A 22048-nucleotide genomic window follows, 5' to 3' on the forward strand; every position below is an offset into this window, starting at 1 on the left:
GATTCCTTGGGGGTATGTTTTCTTCCACCTGTGATTTTGTCTTCCTCAGCCCCTCTTAGCTCTCGGCTCAGTTCATCTTTAAGCAAATACAAAGCTCGGTCTGCCAACACTATGTACCAGGTTTTTCTTCTCCATGTGCACTTCCCTGCATGTAGCTAGCTCCCTGTACACAACATCAAATCTTTAAGAGAAAGTGGTTTGTTGTTGTTTTGTTTTGTTTTGTTTTTTTATCTCTTATACATTTATAGTTTGGAATAGCAAGAAAATAATATGTGTTTAGATAGTCATGTTGGGACTTGGACATACTGTACAAACTAAATGATTATTAGGCTTGCAAGGCACTGAACTACCTGTGATAAAAGGGGAATAGAAGGATTTTTTTCTAAGTTGCGTATGAGCCTAAATGAATTTATCATGCAGTTTTTCTTCTTCTTTATTCTCTTAACTATACAAAAATAAAATGTGCTTATAGCACACAAATCTAAAGAATAAAGAAGCGTATGAAGTCAAAAGCCTACCTATTCCATCATCTCTCCCTACAATAAACCAATTAGAACACTGGCTAAGAGTACTTCCCTGTGTGATTTCTTCTAGGCATCCAACCATTTGAATTTTCAATGGCTGTGGCTCGGTCCACAAACTTCAGGTTCACGGGAACGTGAACGTTCTTAAATTTTCCATAACTAAGTTTAAGTTTTCTGGCCCCATTCTGGGTTAAGGCAGAAAGTTTCATTTCAGATTTCAGACAATTCATAGACTCCGCTCCCTATATAGACCTATATAGATCGAATCATGGCTTGGACACATAGTAGCCTTGTGACATTAGTTAAACTGCCTCACTTCTCTATAACTTAGTTTCCTCATTTATGGCGTGGAAATACTGCTTACGTCACAGGGTCGTTCTGAAGATGTGATGACTTCATATACACCAAACATTTTATGGTGGTACCTGGCACATGGTGAGAGCCTAACAGATATTGGCTTTTATTTATGTAAAATATGTAAACGGGTATATTTTCACTCAGAAAAATGTTTTGGCAATGCCTCATTTCAATTCATGTAGATCTCATTTTTTCTTAAAGCTGTGGAGCGCTTTACTGATTGAATGTAGCATAATTCTCTAACCAACACAGTATTGATGATCATTTAGATCATTTCTAATTTTTCGCTATAATCACCTGTGTTTATAGGATATACATTTATTTTTATGTCCCTGAAAACTGTGAGCATTTCTTTTTAATAAACTCCTAACAGTGGAATTTCTTAGCGGAGGTGCTTAAAGTTTAGCGATGTTGCCGTATTTCCCTCCAAAAAAGTTGTATTGATGTGCATAAATCGCCCACAAACTCTTCAGCTTCGGGTTTCTGACACCATCTCTGTGTTAAGCCCAGATATGGCTCCTGAGGTCCAGACACGCGTTTAACCACCATCTAGCGGACAGCTCTGCGTTAATTGTACTATTCAGCCCCTCAGGGTCAACATATCTGATCATCTCTCAGTCCCTTTCCCTCAAACTTCTCTTGGGAATCTCTTTTTCTGAATACAAGTCACCACCATTCATCCAGATATTCAATTTAGTAGAAACTGGAAATCATTAACTACGTTTCTTCCCTTGCTTCTACTTCCCAAAAAAGAAAAAAAAAAAATAATAATAATACTTTATCAGTTCTACCTTCTTTTTTTTTTTTTTTTTTTTTTAGTAAGTCATTCATTTCAATAATAAATTGTGGGTTGAAAAAATAATAATAAGTAAATAAATTATGGGTTAGGATAATTCTAACCCATGGAATCACCATCTTTTAAATATTCTGCTGCCAAATCTCTTCGCCCTTCTCCCTCTTTCCAGACTGGCTCTTCTCCAGTCTGTTTTTCCCACTTTGGTTGGAGTAATGTTTCCAAAAGGCGAATACAATTTTGTGATTTCATGATGTTGGATATTTCTTAGCTGCGTTTTGCCAGGAGTATAAAGTTCAAGGTGCGTAATATATTCATGTGTCATCTGGTCCCACTCTGTTCTCTGTTTCCATCTCTCACACCACCCTCCATGTGAATCAGACTAAACTTCCTCAGCTTCAGGGCTGCCCGGCAAGCCTTCTTTGGCCCCTTGGCTACTCCGCTTCTGCTTTAAGCCTTCCACGTACAGACACCCCTAACGGTCCACCTTCCTCTCCAGACCCCAGGGACGTGGACTGAGTGTATCTGGTTCACTACAGTATCCTCAGGAGCTGACTTCTCAGGGTTTGTTGAGGGAGTGGGTAAAAGAAGTCAAAGGATTGCCAATCACGGGACCATCTCTCGTTTGCCTGAAGAGATCAGTGTTACTGAATCAGGTGACAGAAATGTAGGGACTCTTTGTGGAGTGCGGAAACAGAAATAGAGAGGTATTTGTAGAAAATGTGCCATAGCTTCAAAAACAGCCATTTTACAGGTATTAGAATGTTACTGTTTGCTTGCATTTCACTAGGAAGGGAAAATATACTTCTATGTGTTCTGAAAGGCGATAGATGATAAATTTTGTAAAAATAGCCTAGTTTAAAATCTGATTCAGTATTAGTAATGCAATAGTGACTTTAACATTTCAGTTGCTGACGTTTTTCCAATCACCTACCCAAAAACTTGTGAAGCCAAGTGTGATCTGAAGCACAAGCAAGAAGTACAGTATGTAGTGTGACAGTTCAGAATTCTTAAAAATTAAATCTTTCCTTTAAAGAAATGACTTTAATTGTAAACGAAAATAAGTTTGCTAAATGACCTAGAATTTCTAGTGATTATAAACCTGGTGAAGAGAAAAATGTCTAAAATGATAAAACAGGGGCAGCCCGGGTGGCTCAGTGGTTTAGCACCACCTTCAGCCCAGGGCGTGATCCTGGGGTCCCGGGATCGAGTCCCGCATGGGGCTCCCTGCATGGAGCCTGCTTCTCCCTCTGCCTGGGTCTCTGCCTCTCTCTCTGTGTGTCTCTCATGAATAAATAAATAAAATCTTTAAAAAAAAAAAAGATAAAACACATCATCAGTCCTAATTTGGGGATTTCAGGAAGCCACTGAACTTCTCACCCTTCCATCTCTTTGGGTGGCGGATTACTTTTGAAATCATTAAATTGCTAGAAAGAGTGGCTAAAATCTTGAGATTTTTAAGGAAAGACCTCTAAAGTATATCATCACAGATGTCTCAGGAAGATAATTTGTATAACTTGACTTTACAATTAAATGTTTTAATATCACAGCTATGGAAATATGACTTCTGGTTTTATCTGGGAAGAAAAGTCAATCAACAGGAAGATTAAGACATAAAAGATATAATATGAAATCTAATAAGCAAATTACAGAAAGGAGCCTTTCTTACTTAAAAAACTAGGTAAAAGATAATATGGTTTGAAGACTTATTTTCTGCAAATCAGGAGTTGTATTTCTCGTTCATTGTAAACTGGAAAAAAAAATTTAAATCGCGACACTGTTACATCATTTCAACTAGTATGCATTTAATCCAAAGAAGAACTTTTGTACTCAGGTGAAACACTGAATAACATCCGGCGTGTTTTAAAAGCTCTCTATTAGCTTATATATTTAATATCCATTGTCTCAAAGGCAGCAAACAACGGAAAAGAAAGTCATACACAAGTAAATTCCCAGAAGATAAAAAACACTGCATTTTCCAGAGCTTTAAAATAGTAAAAGTATTAACTTAAGAAAGACTATGTTTGGGATCTGTGTCATGGAAGAAATCTTACGACTGGCTTATGTAACATGAGAAAATAATTTTTCATTATTTTCAATAATATTGAAAAATTATTGAAAAATCTTTGATAGTTGGGACTATTATTGAAAAATAATTTATTATTAAATTGAAAAATCTTTGATAGTTGGGACTTTGAACAATTCAGTGTCCTCTCCCTTGTCATGAAGTTGTTTTAATGAGTAGTTACTGTGGTGATTCTTTTGGAGGAGAAAAATGGCTTAGCCTAGGGTGGTGTCAGCACAGATACAGAAACAGACTTTGGTTCCAGAGCTACTTGGAGGGTTTAGATCTTGGGTGTTTGGAGCGGGAAAAATCCAGAGATATCACGAAAGGCTCTCCACTATCTGTGCAGCACACAGGTGTGTGGTGATGCCATTCATTGTTCTTGGCTCAAAAATTTCAAAAGCTTAGAGAACCTGGGAGTAAGGGAGAGGGAGATGGAGGAAGGGGAGGGGTAGGGGAGGGGAAGAGAAATGGGAAGAAGGGAGATGGGAAAATGAGGAGAGGGGAGGCAGGTGGGGGAGAAAGGAAGGATGGAAGAGTGGGCAGGGCAGGAGCCAAATCTGAAGGGTATTTGTTGGTTGTATGAAGTCCTTGCAGCTCATCCTGCAGACTATGGGGACTCACTGATGGGTTTTTGTCTGAGGATTACTAAGAGGATCAGATTTGTATTTTTAACCACAGTGAAAGACTGAAGAAGAGCAAACAATTAAGTCATTATAATACTAATGGGAAGAGGAAATGGGTGACTATGGAGTTAGAGATTTTAAGAAAAGCTTTATAGAAGTTTAAATCCAACTGCATGAATAGTGAGGGAGAGAAAAGGCCCGGTTGAGGGCCTCTTAGTACTCTGGTTTATGTGACAGGGTAAATGCACAGGTTGCTGGGAAAGAGAGTACAGGAAATAAGCCATTGGCTTCCATTAAGCAATGGAAGTTAATCGAGTTAGTTGTGTATATTCAATATGAGAAGAAGTTTTGGGAAACAAGAAAATCATTTGGTTGAATCTGTGCTTTTTTTTTTTTCCAAGTAAAGCATCTTTTAAATGTTGGAACCAACAGAGAATCTCAGAGATCACAAATTCCCCTATTTACTTTATTGAAAACAAATCATAGAATACTGAGGTCCAAAGATTAAGTCACCCATACAGGTAAGGACAGGTCCAGAGCTAGAAAACTAGACTTCTGTCCTCATTCCCAGGTTCTTTCATGTCCATTCATCCTCATGCAATCAGTAGATATTTGACACAAAACATAGGCTCCTAACAAATGAACAATGTTAGTTCTAACTAATAATGTAAGTTATAGATGACCTTCCAGAATCAATTTTGCTGCCCACCAAATAGAAATTTAAAAAAAAAAAAAAAAAAAAGTCGGTCCATTCAATTCTTTATGGGCTTTAATGAGAATATAATTTTAAGAGAAAATTACTCCACTTGTGCAATTACAAAAAAATACACGCATTGATATGGTGGTTAACACACAGATCAATGACTATTTTCATCTGCCTAAAAAAAAAAAAATCTGCCTGAAATTGCTGTCAGTAAAAATATTTCTAAGATGTTAGCTTTTTTTGGTTCTTTAGAAATAGCCCTCCCAAAGACACCTCAGGAAAACCAGTTATTTAGGATACACCTACAATCAAAATAATAAGAAAATGGTAAACTTTTCAAAGATGATCATAGATTCTATTCATCATAGGAAAATACTAGAAACATCTTGAATGAATGAATAAGCACTCTTTGCCCACTAGAGTAGAGCACTATGCAGCATTTCAATTCGTGTGTGGATGATGAGGCATGTAGAGATGTATATTTAAAAAAATGTACCTGGGCAGCCCCGGCGGCTCAGCGGTTTGGTGCTGCCTGCAGCCTGGGGTGTGATCCTGGAGACCAGGGATCGAGTCCCATATCGGGCTCCCTGCATGGAGCCTACTTCTCCCTCTGCCTGTGTCTCTGCCTCTCATTCTGTGTGTGCCTATGAATAAATAAATAAAATCTTTAAAAAGAATTATTAAAAAAATATAAATAAATTTTAAAAAATGTACCTGAAAGAAAACATGAAATTATATATACACAGAAGACGTGAATTTAAACATGGGCGAATGTTTTGGAAAGGATAACAAGTTTTATGTGGAGTGATGTGGATACATGCAGGCAGAGCTCTGGTTCTTGTAGGATACTTTTGTTTTCTATCTCTCTTCCTTTTTATTTAGTTGTAGAACAAGAGAAATGTCTTTGTAAAACCTTTTTTTCCACTTCTTCTTCCAGCAAACATGGACAACTAGGTGACATGAGGAAAAATTCCCAACGACAAAATACATAGAAAGTTAGATGCCATGTGACATCCTTTGTCACCGTGCCATGTGACATTGCTCGTAAATGAATGTCCGACCTCTCAAGAATGTAAGAGCCATGGTACTGAGTGATTAGTAAGCAAGCTCGGAAACTAAGGCTCCCAAAGGATATTTAAATTTGTATGGCCTAGTGGGAAGAAGACTGAGGTTTAAAAAAAAAAAAAAAAAAGTTATCATTTCCCTGTTTTTCTCTCTACCAGCCCCGGTTTCTTGGCATTTAGAGGACAGGCATCATCGTTCTCATTCAAGGTTTATCTTGCTGAGTCCTTCTGGGCTTTCACTTTCCTCAATGCATTCACCCAGTAGCAGTCATTAAATATTTGTTGAAAGCGATTTACTGTGAGATGGTTTTCAGATTCTTTCTTTAGTCTAATCTGTGTTATAAAATAGAATCCTACATCTTCCGTAATGAGCTTGGTTTTAATCAGAAGATGAGAATGTCTTTGATTATATTTTATTTAAATATTTATAGGCTGTACCTACCATTATGTTACTACATAAAAGATGTTTCCCGTGTTAGTTATTGTATTATAATTTTTCCAGATTTAGAAGTTGGCCAAATTGTATTCGTGAAGTAGTAAAACATAATTAAGAGTTCAAACTGTGTGATAATAAAAACCTGGGGTTAAACCCTTGTCTTTCCTTACATACTAGTTGTGTGATCCAAGACAAGTTACTTAAGCTGCCCAAGCTTCAACTTCCGTATCTGTATGATGGAATAGTATTTGTTCCTCAGAGTGTTGTCAAGATTAAATTAAAAAATCTCTACAAAGCATTTAGCAAATCTCTAGTCCTATAGTATAGATCAGTGATCATTAGCTATTAAAATGAGAGAGATTTGGATTATTAGTGTAAATTCCACAGTATAAATTTGCTGTATGAGAAACCCTCCATGAAAATATCTTTAGGTTTAACAGGGGAAAGAACTGAAATGGCTCTTAAATATACTTTCTGCTTCCTTGTGTTCTTATTCCAGACTTATAATCACCAACACGATAATATCATGTTCTAGAAACATTTGCCTACTTTTGCCCAGCTTTATTAAGTTATAATGGACAAATAAAAATTATGTATTTAAAGCATACACCATATAATTATGTATTTCATATAGAATTGTTATATGTTATATTTGTGAAATTATCACCACAATCAAATTAATCTACCCATCATCTCAGTTATTATTTCCTTGTCTTCATCTTCATCTTCATCTCTGTCATGTTCTTTTTGTGTGTGTGTATGTGGTGAGAACACTTAAGATCTACCCTTTAGGCAAATTTCAAGTATACAATACAGTATTGTTAACTATTATGGTGCTATACATTATCTCAGAACGTACACATCTTGCATAACCAAAATTTTGTACCCTTTGACTAACATCCCCTTATTTTGCCCCCCACACTGGCAACCACCATTCAGCTCTCTGCTTATGTACTATAATTTGCATACCTTGGGACTGACCTATTTTAATTGTATGATTCATGATTTTAGGTAAATTTACAGAGTTACGCAGTCATCATCACATTCCAGTGTTTAGGACATTTTCATCCTGCAAAAAGTTCCCATTTGCAGTTAAGGAAATCTTTACTTTGACAGCGTATTTGGGGGTGGTTCCTATTCTTGTACTTGATCTTACTCTATATTAGACATGTAAACAGATAAGGTCCAGGATGGAGCTGAAAAGTTTTTGAGATGAGAAGGGATCAGGGGACCTGATTTGGGTGTTAATCACATTTTCACAGAGGACTGAGCATGAAAATACCAGAAGCCATACCGGGTACAAATAGAAGTGACCAGACAGTTGGAAGTTAGCAAAGGAATCAGAACAAGTGAATTCAGGAAAAATGGAAATAGGCAATGGAGGGCAGGGAAATCATACTGAACTTCATTTACAGGTAATATAATTAAGCCTGGAAGTTTTTTTAATAGGGTAAGAATAGGGCTCAAGAAAGGTATATAGAAAAGAGGTCTTAATGGTCAAGAAATGGCAGAAAAGAGGGATAATAGGAGCCACTGTGATCAGAGACAATAGGCAAATTTCCTTTGAGGTAAGTTGAGCTGAAATGAATTTTAGGATTTTTCCTTCTTGATTAGCATCACCTGTCACAGTGCTAATAAATAGCAGAATCAACTGTGTTGTTCCAAACATCGATTCTAAAATTTCTATGAAACCGGTATATTTCTTTTTTTTTTAAAAGAGTAGTTTCAAAGATAAAAATTAATTCAAGCTTTGATCATGTAACTAATTTAATTATATACGTGAAATCCATAGGAGGTAAATAAAGCAAATAACATTTTCCTTCTAGTTATTTTCTCTAAAGCCATTAATTCTGACAAAAATTGGAAAGGATGCGTGGGGGAAAGCAGAGAGTTATGTTTTTCACCTTCTACAGTTTCATGAAACACATTGTTAAACCCTGCGAAGCCAAAAGGGTATATTCAAGTGCACTAAGGTGTAAATTTTCATTTATTATCCACATAGTTTTCTTCTCAGTTAGAACTGAGAGAATGCCTGTCCCTCCCTCTGGATTCAAGAGATCGTTTTTTTACAAGTAGTGCTTGAGTTGAGAAAGAGTAAGTGGAAACAGTCCTTAGATTTTTCTCTGGAGATTTGGTTCTGCCACAGGAGCAGAGGCACATGATTCTATAGCATTCTTTTTTCTATGTTCCTCAACCCTCCTCCCCCCCTCCCTGATCTTTTCCTTCCCTTTTCCCTCCCGTTCTCTTCTTCGTTTCTAATCTACATTCTTCCATGACTCTATTTACCAAAATAGTGGTTTAGTTGGACACATAGGTTAAGGGGTAGAAGATGCAGTGGCCTGGGGGAAGAAAGGGCAAGCCCCAAGGTCTAGGTGTGGGCAGGGAGCAAGGGAAGAATTGGTTTATGTCTTTCTGCTCGCCTGCCCCCTGCCTCCTTCACCCCTAAGCATAAGTCAAGGATTTCAATATCTTAGAATAAGAACAGAGATGAGAAGAGCAGTTTGTAGGGTAGAAGATGATGGTGGCTTGCACCTGGGTTGTTGAAGTGAGTATGGAAATAAATGGTTGGATTCTGCTTATTTTTTGAAGGAAAACGCAGAATTGTCTGGGAGAAAAAAATGGACAAAGGTATAGAGGAAGAGAAGAGACGCACATCACCTCAAAAGGACTTGCCGTGCACTAAGATGGGAAAGTGTCTAGAAGGAGCTGGTTGTTGAGGACGAGGAGCAGAGAGGGAGCCCAATTTGGGACATGGTAATTTGGAGCTGTGAGGAGGAAGGCTTTTGTTTTTAATTAGAGTTCTGAGAAAAAGACCTAGGCTAGAGTTGTGAATTTGGGCATCATCACAACTAAAGTATTTAAGCCACAAGATTAAATGAAATTACTTAGGAAGGGCATGGAAACTAAAAAAAGGTAGTGCCCCAAGGAGTGAGCTTTGGAAGGTGCCAGCACTAGAGGATGGAAGCTGAAGGAGGACCAGCAGAAAGCCATTCGGATGAATAAGTACTCAGAATATGCGATCACTGTTTTAGTTGTACTTTGATTAGCAATTAGAATTTATGAATACTAATGTTATCTCACTACGTGCTTTGTGCTTTACTTTTCTTTACAACTCCAAAATAAGACACCTCTGATAACAACACACACATGCCCCTGTGAGTTACGGGTGTGTGTGTGTGTGTGTGTGTGTGTGTGTGTGTGTGTTTTCTAATTAAATTGATATATAATTCAATAGAGGCATATTTAAGTGTGTAGATATACAGGAGTATACCTTAATTCACTATTTCATCAATAGAAAGATACTACAAGATGAATTTCAATTTTCATTATCCATGATTTGCTATATTATTTACATCCTATAATTTTTTTTTTTTTTTTGTCCAGGCAAATGCTTTTTCTTTCTTCCGGTTTTGTCTGATTGATAGTTGATTCAAGTGTTTGGATTCAGTTTAAATTTCAGACCACTATAAAATAGAGTTTAGCTATATTCTTTTTATCTCAATAATTAAACTATACTCATGACTTTCCATTTAAGAAGCTATAACTATTAAAATATATGACATGTTTAAAGAGTAAAGCACTGAATAGGTAAAGGAAATTTATGTACATTTAAAATTATTTTGTGGGTGGTGATATTTTTTTTTTCCATACCATACTATTTCATCCTGGACATCAACATTGGCTTTTATTGTGGAAAATGAATCTTTCTGCCTCACTAGGTAAGATGCTCATCGTTAAATGACTTAACCGGGAGAACCAATGCCTGCTATGTAACTTTGATCCAGTGGAGACGGACTTAGGAGCAGGGGCAGGGGTTATGGGAGTGTCCCACGATGGAGACTGGGGAAGAAGAGGAAGAGGAAAGGGAGTATGATGAAAACTGAAGGGCGGCAGCATGAGGAATGAGAAGGGAAGTGAAACAACCTGTGCTAGATACACAGATGGAGTCCAAAGCTAGTCTTGTAAAGGGTATCATGGAAATTAGATGAACTTAAGCACGAGGAACTTGAAACGTAGTTAGAACAAGAAAAAGGACTTTTATCAGAGTCCTTGTATAGCGAGATCAAGATTTAGAGGAGATTCACAGCCAAAAGTGCTCAGCTATGCCTCTGCGTTGGATTTCCCAAGGGGGTCGTAACAAATGCTGCAACCCGCTGAAGCCGAATCTTTTAGTCTTGCCAGGGAATCTGCATTTTTTAAATAAACACCAGGCCCTCTCCTCATCCCCAAGTGATTCACATGCCTGCTAAAATTTGAGGACCACCGAACTAGCAATACAGAAAGAACATACAAGAAACAAATCTTGAAAAGGCATGCAGTAGACGCAAACGGAGAGGAATTCTAAAGGAATTTGCAGAGTAAAGCCTATGTAGGAAAAAAAAAAATAATGAAGGTAGGGGGCTCAGTCGGTTGAGCGTCAGACTGTTAGTTTCTGCTCAGGTCCTGATCTTAGAGTCCTGGGGTGGGAATTCAAGCCCCACCTGGGGCTCTGTGCTCAGCGCAGTCTACTTGGAATTCTTTCCTCCTCCCTCCCCCTCCCCCTCCCCCTCTGCCCCTCATCCCTGCTCTCACACCTTAAGTGCACACATACTCTCTCTCTCTCACATAAATAAATAAATGAATAGATAGATAGATAGATAAATAAATAAATAAATAAATAAATAAATAAATAAAATCTTTTAAAAATAATAATGATGAAAGTAGGTACCATTCAGGAATAAAGTAATGGGGAACTTGCAGGGAAGTATGACATGAGTACAGATGGAAGGCAATGGTGACAGGAGTCAAAAGAATGCATGGGATTGCATCGTGAGAGGGCAGCCATGACCCCCTGAAAGAGGTCAGTTATGGGAAGAGAAAGATGGAAGATCACACATGGCCCTGAGAACTCTGCTTTTGAGCTAAGCGGTGGGAGGCCTGTGGGCACAGAGGATCGCAGCCGTGGCGAGGGGCCACCAAGCAGCTCCTGCACATTACTGGTCTGTGGTTAAGTCTCTCTCTGCTGTCGGAGGAGCTGGCTATCAAACAACATCCCCACCCCATGGCCCACCGAGATCTTTAGATAATCATTTTCTTTGCAAAAATAACACGGCGTGGTTTCATTTCCTAGTCCACTGTGTCTTACAGAGAGATGAGTAAGGGGACACCGCAGGCTGTGATTTTTGTTGGGGGCCTTAGCACACTCCCCCATGAGATCAGATGAACCAGAAAAAGTTATAGGTAACTGGCAGGGACAATTGTTTTCCTTCTCCTCCTCACCATTGTTCTTTGTTCATTTCCTTTAATTTGCATTGCAATATGCATAATAAGTAGTTATGTTTTATTTTTAGGCTCCCACTTCTGAAACCTGAAAGTCTGTAAGTGCAAAATTAAGAGCAAATTCTCCTGTCGCACAGTAGCAACGTGTTTCTGAGCTTTCACAAGCCTGTATCCCTCCTCAGCTTCTTGTCCTATCTCCTGAATAGTCCAAGCAACCAAGGATGTTTCTTTTAATCATTGCGATAAACAAATAAATAAGATAATAGGAATATTCACTGTATGTTTACAAAAAGAGTGTGAAAAAAAAAAAAAGAGTGTGGTCTTCCTGCAGAAACTGATCCTTTCCCCTAAAAATCATTAGTGTAAATGGAGAGGGAGGGAGAGTGCTCCCTAAATGTTAATTTTTCTTACTGGATTCTAAGATTTGTAAATAAGAAATGGAATTATGGGAATTTTAATATTTAACTGGTAAGTGTAGAGAAAACACTCAATAAATACTCAACACAGGTTGCAAGGTGTACCTGAAAAATGCTTTGACAGCCGGATGCAAAGGGATGTAAGCAGGTGCTGCACCAACCATGTCAACTTGCCCATTCTTTCTCTTTGGCTGGTATTTTGCTGGTTTTTTCCCTTCCCTGCTGAAATGCCTCCTTTGTCTCTTGTAATCCAAAAATTCCTTCATTCCATGGAATCCTAATCCTCATAACCCTCATAGTATGCTTGACCAATTCATAGGTGATGATTATAAAAGTCAGTAATTCTTCAATTAGTGATCAATTTTAGATTTTTTTTTAAAGTTAAATGAGAAACCACTGGGAACAAAATGGGTAGTGATAAGATAGCACAATGACATTGCTATGCTATAGATATTCTTGTTCTATCCATCCAGTAAAATTCTCCTCATGCCCACTTGGCATTAATTCATTTTCTTCCCATTTCTTGGCTATTAAAATTTACTCACCCTGCCCTATGTCTTATGGGGAAAAATAGAGGTAGTACTTCTTGAACGCTTGCTCCGTGTTAGGCACTATTTTAGGCATTTCACATGAATGATGGCAAATCGTACCCACCTCTTAGAATTCTTATATATTTATTCTTAATTTCCTGTGGAGGAAACTGAAGTCTGCCTAAGGTCACCCAGCTAGTAGGTAGCAGAGCCAGGATTTATATTCAGATTAGCATGAATATAAAAGCTCATAGTTTTCCCTCTCTACTAATGTGACTTCAAGCTTTATTAGCAATTAACAATAATTTGTTTTGAATACTGACACCTGATGTATGTAATTGTAAAGAATCTTCCTGGTGATTTAGAAGTGGTTCACTTTTAAAATCTTTAAAAAAATACCTTGGTCTTAAAAAACTACCATGGTCATTTTACCTAAAAACCTCTTAGGACATCATAAAAACCTCTTAGAATAGTTCTGATCTGTTCAAAAGGAAGTCCTGCTATTTGGAGTTCTGTGTCTCATTTGCCGTCTGGTACTAAGGGCTGCAAATTCTTTCTGCTTTTTGTGTAACTTGTCTTTATCTTTGTTGTTCCAGTACTGGATACCAGTTTATTTACTATTCACCTGAAAACACAGCCAAAGCAAAAGAAGTTCTCAGCAACATCAATCAACTACAACCTCTGATAGCAACCCATGCAGACCTACTGCTTAATTCTGCAAGCCAGCATTCTCCAGACAGCTTGAAGAATTCTTTAAAGATGCTTTCAGAAAAAGTAAGACCCAAATCACCACTACAGTGGGGAAAATGAAATCCCCAAATCCCCACTGGTGTTGCTTTCTGCATACATTGCCTTTCATAGCATCTGGAAATGTAAAATAGCCTAGGTTAAAAAGTAAGCTTCAAAGTATCGCCACAGGATCAAAACGAGCTGGCCTCATTCTCTTTTCGAGTCTTACTAAGTATTAATTTTTTTGAGTAGGAAATGTAACCTGTTATTGGCTGAGGTACATTTTCTCTTTTTTCTTGACATCTATCATTCTCTTTGGTTCGTGGGTTTATTAAATGAGTTAAATTAGATTCTGAAAATTACTTTCTTCTGGTGATCAACTAATTTTTATGCATATGAAGCTATACATTTGAATAAGAATGTCATGTCATTTGAAAGCACGACTCTGATGTGGCTTCTTATCGGCAGCATGGGGTAATCCTCTGCCTCAGTTTGCTTTCTGCAACCTTATCTGCTGGAAGAAGGTTTTAAAAGTTTCCAAAAATATTAGCTATTGTTTGAAATGTAGTGGGACCTAAGCCTTAATTTTTTCGAAGGTGACTTGCCCTGGTGTATGCAAAGAGGAAAGGTAGGCCAGCATAGGGTAAAGACTCAACATCAACTTCCATAACTCGTGAAGGCAGCTGAAGGTTCAGAGAGAACCAAGACAGAAAAGATAAGTTGCAGCTCGATTTTCAATGTAAAACCAGTACACTTATCCTCAACCTTTGCATTCCGAGGACATCTTGCAGTTTCTTATATTTCCAATAAATATGACCTTGAAGCAACTGAACAAAAAAAAAAAAAAAAAAAGAAAGAAAGAAAGAAAAAACTCTCATAGTATCTTTTCAGAATAAGGTAACTGTAGTTTGTCATGACCCTAAAGAAGAGATTCATAGAAACCTGAGAATTATATATATATATATATATATATAATATATATATATTATTCACATATGTTAATTTATAATATTAAAACCTAGCACTTAGAGAACATTTTTATGTGTCCATTATCATATATCTCCTTAAAGAAAAAAACTAATGTCTGTTTTCTTCAAAAATTAGCTAATATCTATTCAAAAAAAGTCAACTGAATTGTCTCATAAATCAAAAAGTGAAAAACGAAAACCTAAGATATTCAGTTCAAAATTCATCTTTCTTTCCATGACATAACAGGTACTTCCATCATGAAAAGGAGAGAAAAAAATGACCCATATTTTACAGATACCCTACTTTGCCCAATATTGTGCTCTATGACTTACATTATTTCATTTAATTTTCAAATTTAATTTTCAAATCATGGGTGCATATTATCTCCATCTCACAGAGGAAAATGGTCAAAGCTCAGAGAAATTTTTTAAAAAGATGTATGAAATCGTGCAGCTAGAGTCAAACATAGGATTCAGACAAATCCTAGGCTCAAATCCAGGGCTCAAATCCAGACCTGACTGACTCTGGAGTGGAAAATCTTTCTGGTATCCCCTGTGTAATATATGTATTTTGACATTTCCTTCTTAAAAGATTTTTAAGCATCTTTTGTTACTCCTCAGTAATACTTCTCAGTAATACTTAGGTATCCCAATAGTCAATAAACATCTCTAATAGTCAGTACATATGTCATAGCTAGAAAAAAGCAGAGGGAAAGAGGAGAGTGTAATTATACTCTTATAATTATAAAATATAATTATAATAAATAATTATATTATTTAGCATATAGTAAAATAATATAATTTCATTTTGGTTGATTTCTTTTTAGGATTTGTAGATGATGGGAGGTGTTTCTACATTCACCTGAGCAGAAAATCTTAGCAAATGGCCTATTACTACAATGATTACAGAGCAGGATTTCTATGCTCCTGTGCATTGGCCAGGAGCTCGTCATTTCATACATCATTTACAACTTGCCGCAATGACTGGAGCGGGGGGTGGGACAGGGTGTGTATTTTTTCCATTAATTCAGCATTGCTCCAACTTTGTTCCCTGTGTTTTTCTACTGAGTAGACAAGCTTCATCTACTAATAAATCCATCAGCCTCTGAAATCGGGGGGCCTTTTTCAAATTAAGTTTGCAAGCCATGCTTTATTTTAAGAATTCATGCCTGGATTTTCAAAGAATCATCTAAGAAGTTAACAGAGTTTTGCATAATATATGAAGACAACTAATAGCTTATTGTTTAAAACAACATATGATCCACAAACTTAGCATAAAAGATGAATATTATTAGCAGCATCTTAAATTTCAATTTAATATTAGAAAGATTTAGCTTAAAATATTCTGGATTTTTGTTGTTTTAAGATTTTATTTCTAAGTAATCTCTATACCCGGGGGGGGGGGGGGGGGGGGCTCAAGCATACAACCACAAGATCAAGAGTCGCATACTCAGCTGACTGAGCCAGCCAGGTGTCCCAAGACATTTTGTCCTTAAGATCAGGTCTTGCACACTGTGGGTTAGAGCATAAAAATCCTTTTATTGTGGATAGTCCCTTTGTTTCTCTTATTGAGTCTGAAGTGATATGTTTAGAAAATAAATACTTTGGTTTTTTTCTTTGGAATTCATTCATATAGCATATTCAATACATAATAAGTATTATCTGTGTTCATACTATCGAAGAAGCTCTATAGCCCAATGTGGGAGAGTTCTCTGTACTAGGCATTCAATTATTTTGTAATGAGGTGACATCTCTCCTCTTAGGAAACATGTTGCATCTGGAGATGATAGCATTGGACAAATTATCAGATTTATTATATACTCAGAATCTGGGGGTGGAAAGCAAAGACAGAGAAACCCAACTGCATGTCCAGAGAATCTCAGAGCAGCAGTATTTGTAGATTTGAAGACAATTCATATCATGTCTGCCATTACTGATAACCAAGACTGAGGCTCCCAGCAAAATTACATCCCTCTAAACAACTACTGGTGGAAAAAACAAACATAATTTATGAAAAGTAAAAATATTTACTGAATTCTTACAAATGATCAGGTGTGGTTTCTAGACACACAAAATGGAATAAGACACAAATCTGTTCCTGATTCAAAGTTCTTGATGGTAATGGTTATTTGTTATGCTAATGATGATGACAATAATGGCTAGTATTTATTAGAGGTTTAATAACTGTGAATGGGGTATTATTACAACTTTCCACAAGTCCATGAAGTGGCACTATTATTTTCAACATTTAATCTTTCTAGTCCTATGAAGTAGGTGCTGCTGATATCCTTATTTTATACAGTAGGAGAAGTTGAGGTACAGAAATATATGTAATGCACATACCTCGTGAGTCTAGCTCCAGATGCTGTGAGTTTAACCGCTACACAATATGGTCAAATGTTCCATGAGTTCTATGATGGACACTTGTATATACAACTAAGGAAAGAAGTAGGGATATGGGGGGTGAGAATGGGGAGGACAACACTGAAATTTCATAGAATAAAAACTTTTAATAATTTTTCATGTCCTAATATGCACAAACTCAAATTATTCCAATTTTTAAATTATTAGTATACCTCCCAATGAATGACTGGGTTTGTTTCTTGCATATTAATTCATGAAAATAATAAAGAAAATACTTAATCTTATAGGGTCATAACAAAAGGCAGACTCTGGGTTTATATGAATCGCTTGAATAGAGAAGACAAAGGATAGGCCAAATTTTTAACATTAGATCTGAAAGGTTAATAATAGGGTGGGATAAAAGTATATTTTCCTTCCCACTCGACTGAAAGATGCAATACTATGAAAAAGAAAAAAGAGAAAAAAGTAATGTGATGAAATTCAAACTGAAAAAATAAGGACCAAAGTATAGATAATGTATAGGTATCCAGTATCTCATAGCTTAGATATATGTGTGACATTGGCTTTAATGCCCATCACATTCTCTATTTAATAAAGATGGATAGATCTTGTTTAGAAAATCATTATTATTCTTGCTCATCAAAAAGCAATATCAAACGCTTAATTATGTGATATTGTACTAGATGTTGTAGGACAAATACTACATAGATAGGGCCCTTAACTAATTTCCAGTATCCTTTAACCTGAAACATCCTATAGAATTCAAAAGCAGGAAACATAGGACACCTGGGGGGGCTCAGTGGTTGGGCGTCTGCCTTTGGCTCAGGGCATGGCCCCAGGGTCCTGGGATCGAGTCCCCCATCAGGCTCCCTGCATGGAGCCTGCTTCTCCCTCTGCCAGTGTCTCTGCCTCTGTGTGTCTCTCATGAATAAATAAATAAAGTCTTAAAAAAAAAAGAAAAAAGTAAAAATGAAGATGAAATTTTGTGATAGTATTTCTATTTTTTTTTTATACTTCTCTTTTAAAAGGTAAATATTTAATTGGCGAAATAAGCATATACCAAACAAAAATGAAGCAGGAAAATATAACCCATAACCACAAGAAAAATCAAGCAGCAGAAACAGACCTAGAAATGGCAGAAATGATTAAATTAGCAGATAAGGACCTTACAACAGCAACTCTAAATATGCTCCATATATTTAGGGCAGCAGAGAAACACATAACAGCATGAGGGGAAAATAGAAAGATTAAAAAGAATAACATAGAAGTGAGAAAAATGTACAATATAATTTCTGAAATAAAAATATGTACAAGGTGGACTTGGCAGATTGGTCACTTGAGAAGAATAAATAGTGAACTTACAAACATAATATCAGAAACCATTTAATTGAAGTACAGAGAGAAAAAGACATAAAAACATAAATAGAACATGAATGACTTAAAGAACAATACCAAGACATCTAATATGCATGTCATTGGAGTCCCGGAAGAAGCAGAGACGAAGACCGACAAATATTTGCTGAAAGGATGATGAAAACTCTTCAAAATTCAAAGAAAGAATGAAGCTATAGATCCAAGAATCTCCATGTACTGCAAGCAGAATAAACATTACAAAAAATGAAGATACATCATCATCAAACTGCTGAGAGGCAGAGATAAAGTAAAATAGAGGGAAAAAAAGAGACATATAACAGAATTACTTGCAGGCTTCTTATTAGACACTATGTAAGCTGGAAGACAATAGAGTCATATCTTCAAAGTACTGACACACACAAAGTATGATTCCATATCAAGAGAAGATATCTTTCAAAAATAAAGATGAAATAAAGACCATTTTAGACAAATAAAAACAGATTTCATAGAAAGCTTGTACTCCTGCAGATTTTAAAGTAGTCTTCAGGCAGAAGGAAGTGATAACATGGAAAAAATAGATCTACACAAAAGAATAAAAAGCACCAGAAATGGCAAGTATGTGGACAGATACAAAAAAATGCAAACTTTGGTTTGCTTAAACACATTTACTCTTTATGTCTTTTTTTAAAAAAAGATTTTATGTATTTATTCATGAGAGACACAGAGAGAGGCAGGGACACAGGCAAAGGGAGAAGCAGGCTCCCTGCAGGGAGCCCAACGTGGGACTCAATCCCAGGACCCCAGAGTCATGCCCTGAGGCCAAGGCAGCGCTAAACCGCTGAGCCACCCGGGCTGCCCCAACACATGTAACAGTATTACCCAGGGATGCCCAGGTGGCTCAGTCATTTATGTGTCTGACTCTTGATTTAGGCTTAGGTCATAACCTCAGAGTCCTGATGTTGAGCTCCATGTGGGCTCTGAGCTCAGCACAGGGTCTACTTGAGATTCTCTGTCTCCTTCTCCCTCCGCCCCTCCCCCTGCTTATGTTCTAAATAATAAATACAATCTTTCAAAAAAAATTCACTCCCTCCCTTTCTCTGCCCCTCCCCCACTCACACTCTTCGTGCTCACTCTCAAAAAAAAAAAAGAAAAGAAAAACAACTTAGAAAAAAATAAATAAAAGTAATACCCAATGTATTATGTGGCTTGTAACTTATTAGTGTAAGGATGGACATCAATGGAATGAAATAGACAATCTAGAAATATATCCACACATATATATTTAAATAACTTTAGACAAAAGTACAAAGAAAATTCACTGGGAAAATGATGCATTTTTAACGTAAAACTCAGGAACAATTAGATATCCATATGCAAAAAAAATTGAACCTTTCCTTATCTTTACTTCACACATCTATAAAAATTATTTCAAAATGATTCATAGATCTTAATTACAAGCTAAAAAAAAAAGAAGCAAACAAAAAAAGGTCTAGGAGACAACATAGGAGAAAATTTTTGTCATCTTGAGTTAGGCAAATATTTCTAGGACACAAAACTAGGGACCAAAAAAGAAAGTAAATGATATATAAGACATTGTCAAAACCAAAAACTTTCATTAAAGTTTTCAGAGACACTATTCAGAAGACATTATTAAAAAATGAAAAGGTATTGGGACGCTCGGGTGGCTCAGTGGTGGAGCGTCTGCCTTCAGCTCAGGGTGTGACCCCGGGGTCCCATGATCGAGTCCCACATCAAGCTCCCTGCATGGAGCCTGCTTCTCCCTCTGCCTGTGTCTCTGCCTCCCTCTGTGTGTCTCTCCAATGAATACATAAATAAAACCTTTAAAAAAATGAAATGACAAGTCATGGACTGAGAGAAAATTTTTGTAAAATATGCATATCACAAAGGACTTACATCAGAATATATATTCTTTCAACTTAACAATAGGACAAACAACTCAATTAAAAATGGGCCAAAAAAATAAAAATAATAAAAAAAAAAAATGGGCCAAAGAATCGAAATGGCATTTTAACCAGAGAAGATCTATGGATGACAAATTAATACATGTAAAGATGTTCATCATCATTTGTTTTTAGGAAAATGCAAAATTAGACTAAAATGAGATAGTAGTAACTACCCACTAGAGTAGCTGAAGTCCAACAGGTTCAGCATATGAGGAGTTGGGGAGGATATGGAACAACTGGAACATTCATATGTCACTTATAGGTACTGAGAAAGGTCCAGCAGTGTCATGAAGTTTACATATATATATGTCTATAAGGTCATAGATGTCTATGATCACTCCTGGTTATTTACCCAAGAGAAAGTCTCGTACACAAACCAGAAGGTGACTGAGTAAGGGAGGATGAAGACATGCTTGGTGGCGATCACCCCCATAGGAATAGAGAAACTGAGCTAGGACAGTGGGTTTGAATAGTTGGAGGTTATTGGGCATTGCAAAGTGTCAGGATTGCTCTTGGGGGGAACCTGCTAAAACTGCAGATTCTGTTTCAGCAGTTCTGGGCTGGGATTCAGGGAACTGCATGTTTACCATCAGTGGCCTTGAAGAACGTCCTGTAGAAAGAAGCATTACCCTGAGAAAAGTGAATCAACCAGTAAGGAGACTCTGGGAAGTATCCACATGCGATGTAGGAAGGATCTTTTTTTTAAATATTTTATTTAAAATTTTATTTTATTTTATTTTATTTAAATATTTTATTTATTTATTCATGAGAGACATAGACAGAGAGGCAGAGACACAGGGAGAGGGAGAAGCAGACTCCATGCAGGGAGCCCGACGTGGGACTCAATCCTGGATCCCAAGATCACACCCTGGGATCCCAAGATCACGCCCTGAGCCAAAGGCAGATGCTCAATCACTGAGCCACCCAGGCGTCCCTGTAGGAAGGATCTTAACTAGGACTAGCTGTGGAACTAGAAAGGACTAATCTTTGAGATTACTGAAAAGGCATAATTAGTAGAAATTGATGACTAATCTAGCAAATAAGTGTTCCTGAGGATCCAGAGCTCTGGGTGGCTGCAGAGCGACAACCCCACACAGTTTGAAAAGCTGAGCAGAACCCACTTAGTAAAAACACTTAGGATCAGGCTGCGACTTCTAAACTGGAGAGACTTTCAGAAGGAGATAGGGAACAGTGCTGGGGCAGGAAGGGGGTAGAGATGGATTTGGGAGACCAGGGCGTGAAGATGATAGCTGAAGCCTTGGAGAAAGGCGTTATGTCACCGATGGAAACCGTGCTTTCAAGAAAATGGCTTCAGGTCCCTTAGGATCCACTTACCAGATTTTGAATGAGCCAGGAATGAGGAGTCAACACAGGAAACTGAAAAGGACATTTAAGAAAGAGGAGCATGGAGCATAAATTAAAGAGTGCATGCACGTCACAGTTTTCAGAGAACTAGCATGGAGGTCTCACAAGTAGGCATTGTAATTTTGTGCAAACCAGGGAAAAGCGATTATGTGATTCAGCCGAGGTCAAGCGAATAATTCATATGGCCTGCCCAGATGTCAAGTGCCTCTCCTGAAGGTTCGATGTTCTTTTCTCTGAGCAATGTTGAACGTATATTAGTGGACTAATTCCAGAGTATAGCACTGTTGCCCTTCGAAATCATAAAGCATATCAAATTTTTTTAAATAACCAGGGATGCCTGAGTGACTCAGTCCGTTGAGCAACTGACTCTTGGTTTCACCTCAGGTCATGACCTCACGGGTGTTGGGGTCAAGCTGCAGAGGGCTCCATGCTCTGGGGAGTCCACTTGGAAGATTCCTCCCTCTGCCCCTCCACCCTTCAAATAAATAAATAAATCTCTAAAAAATAAAAATAGCCAAACTTGTGATAATTT

General features: G+C 37.2%; 1 protein-coding gene across 11 annotated transcripts in view; it reads left to right on the forward strand.

The window, feature by feature from the left end:
* The window catches only part of INPP4B (inositol polyphosphate-4-phosphatase type II B), a 366072-nt gene that overhangs the window by 224515 nt on the left and 119509 nt on the right, over positions 1–22048 (forward strand). For all 11 annotated transcript variants that reach the window (XM_038564555.1, XM_038564564.1, XM_038564554.1 and 8 more), the window contains one exon: positions 13370–13547. In XM_038564555.1, the coding sequence (XP_038420483.1) occupies positions 13370–13547 (178 nt within the window). The remainder of the gene's footprint in view (positions 1–13369; positions 13548–22048) is intronic.

Source organism: Canis lupus, chromosome 19 (assembly GCF_011100685.1).
Source record: "Canis lupus familiaris isolate Mischka breed German Shepherd chromosome 19, alternate assembly UU_Cfam_GSD_1.0, whole genome shotgun sequence".
Lineage (NCBI taxonomy): Eukaryota > Metazoa > Chordata > Mammalia > Carnivora > Canidae > Canis > Canis lupus.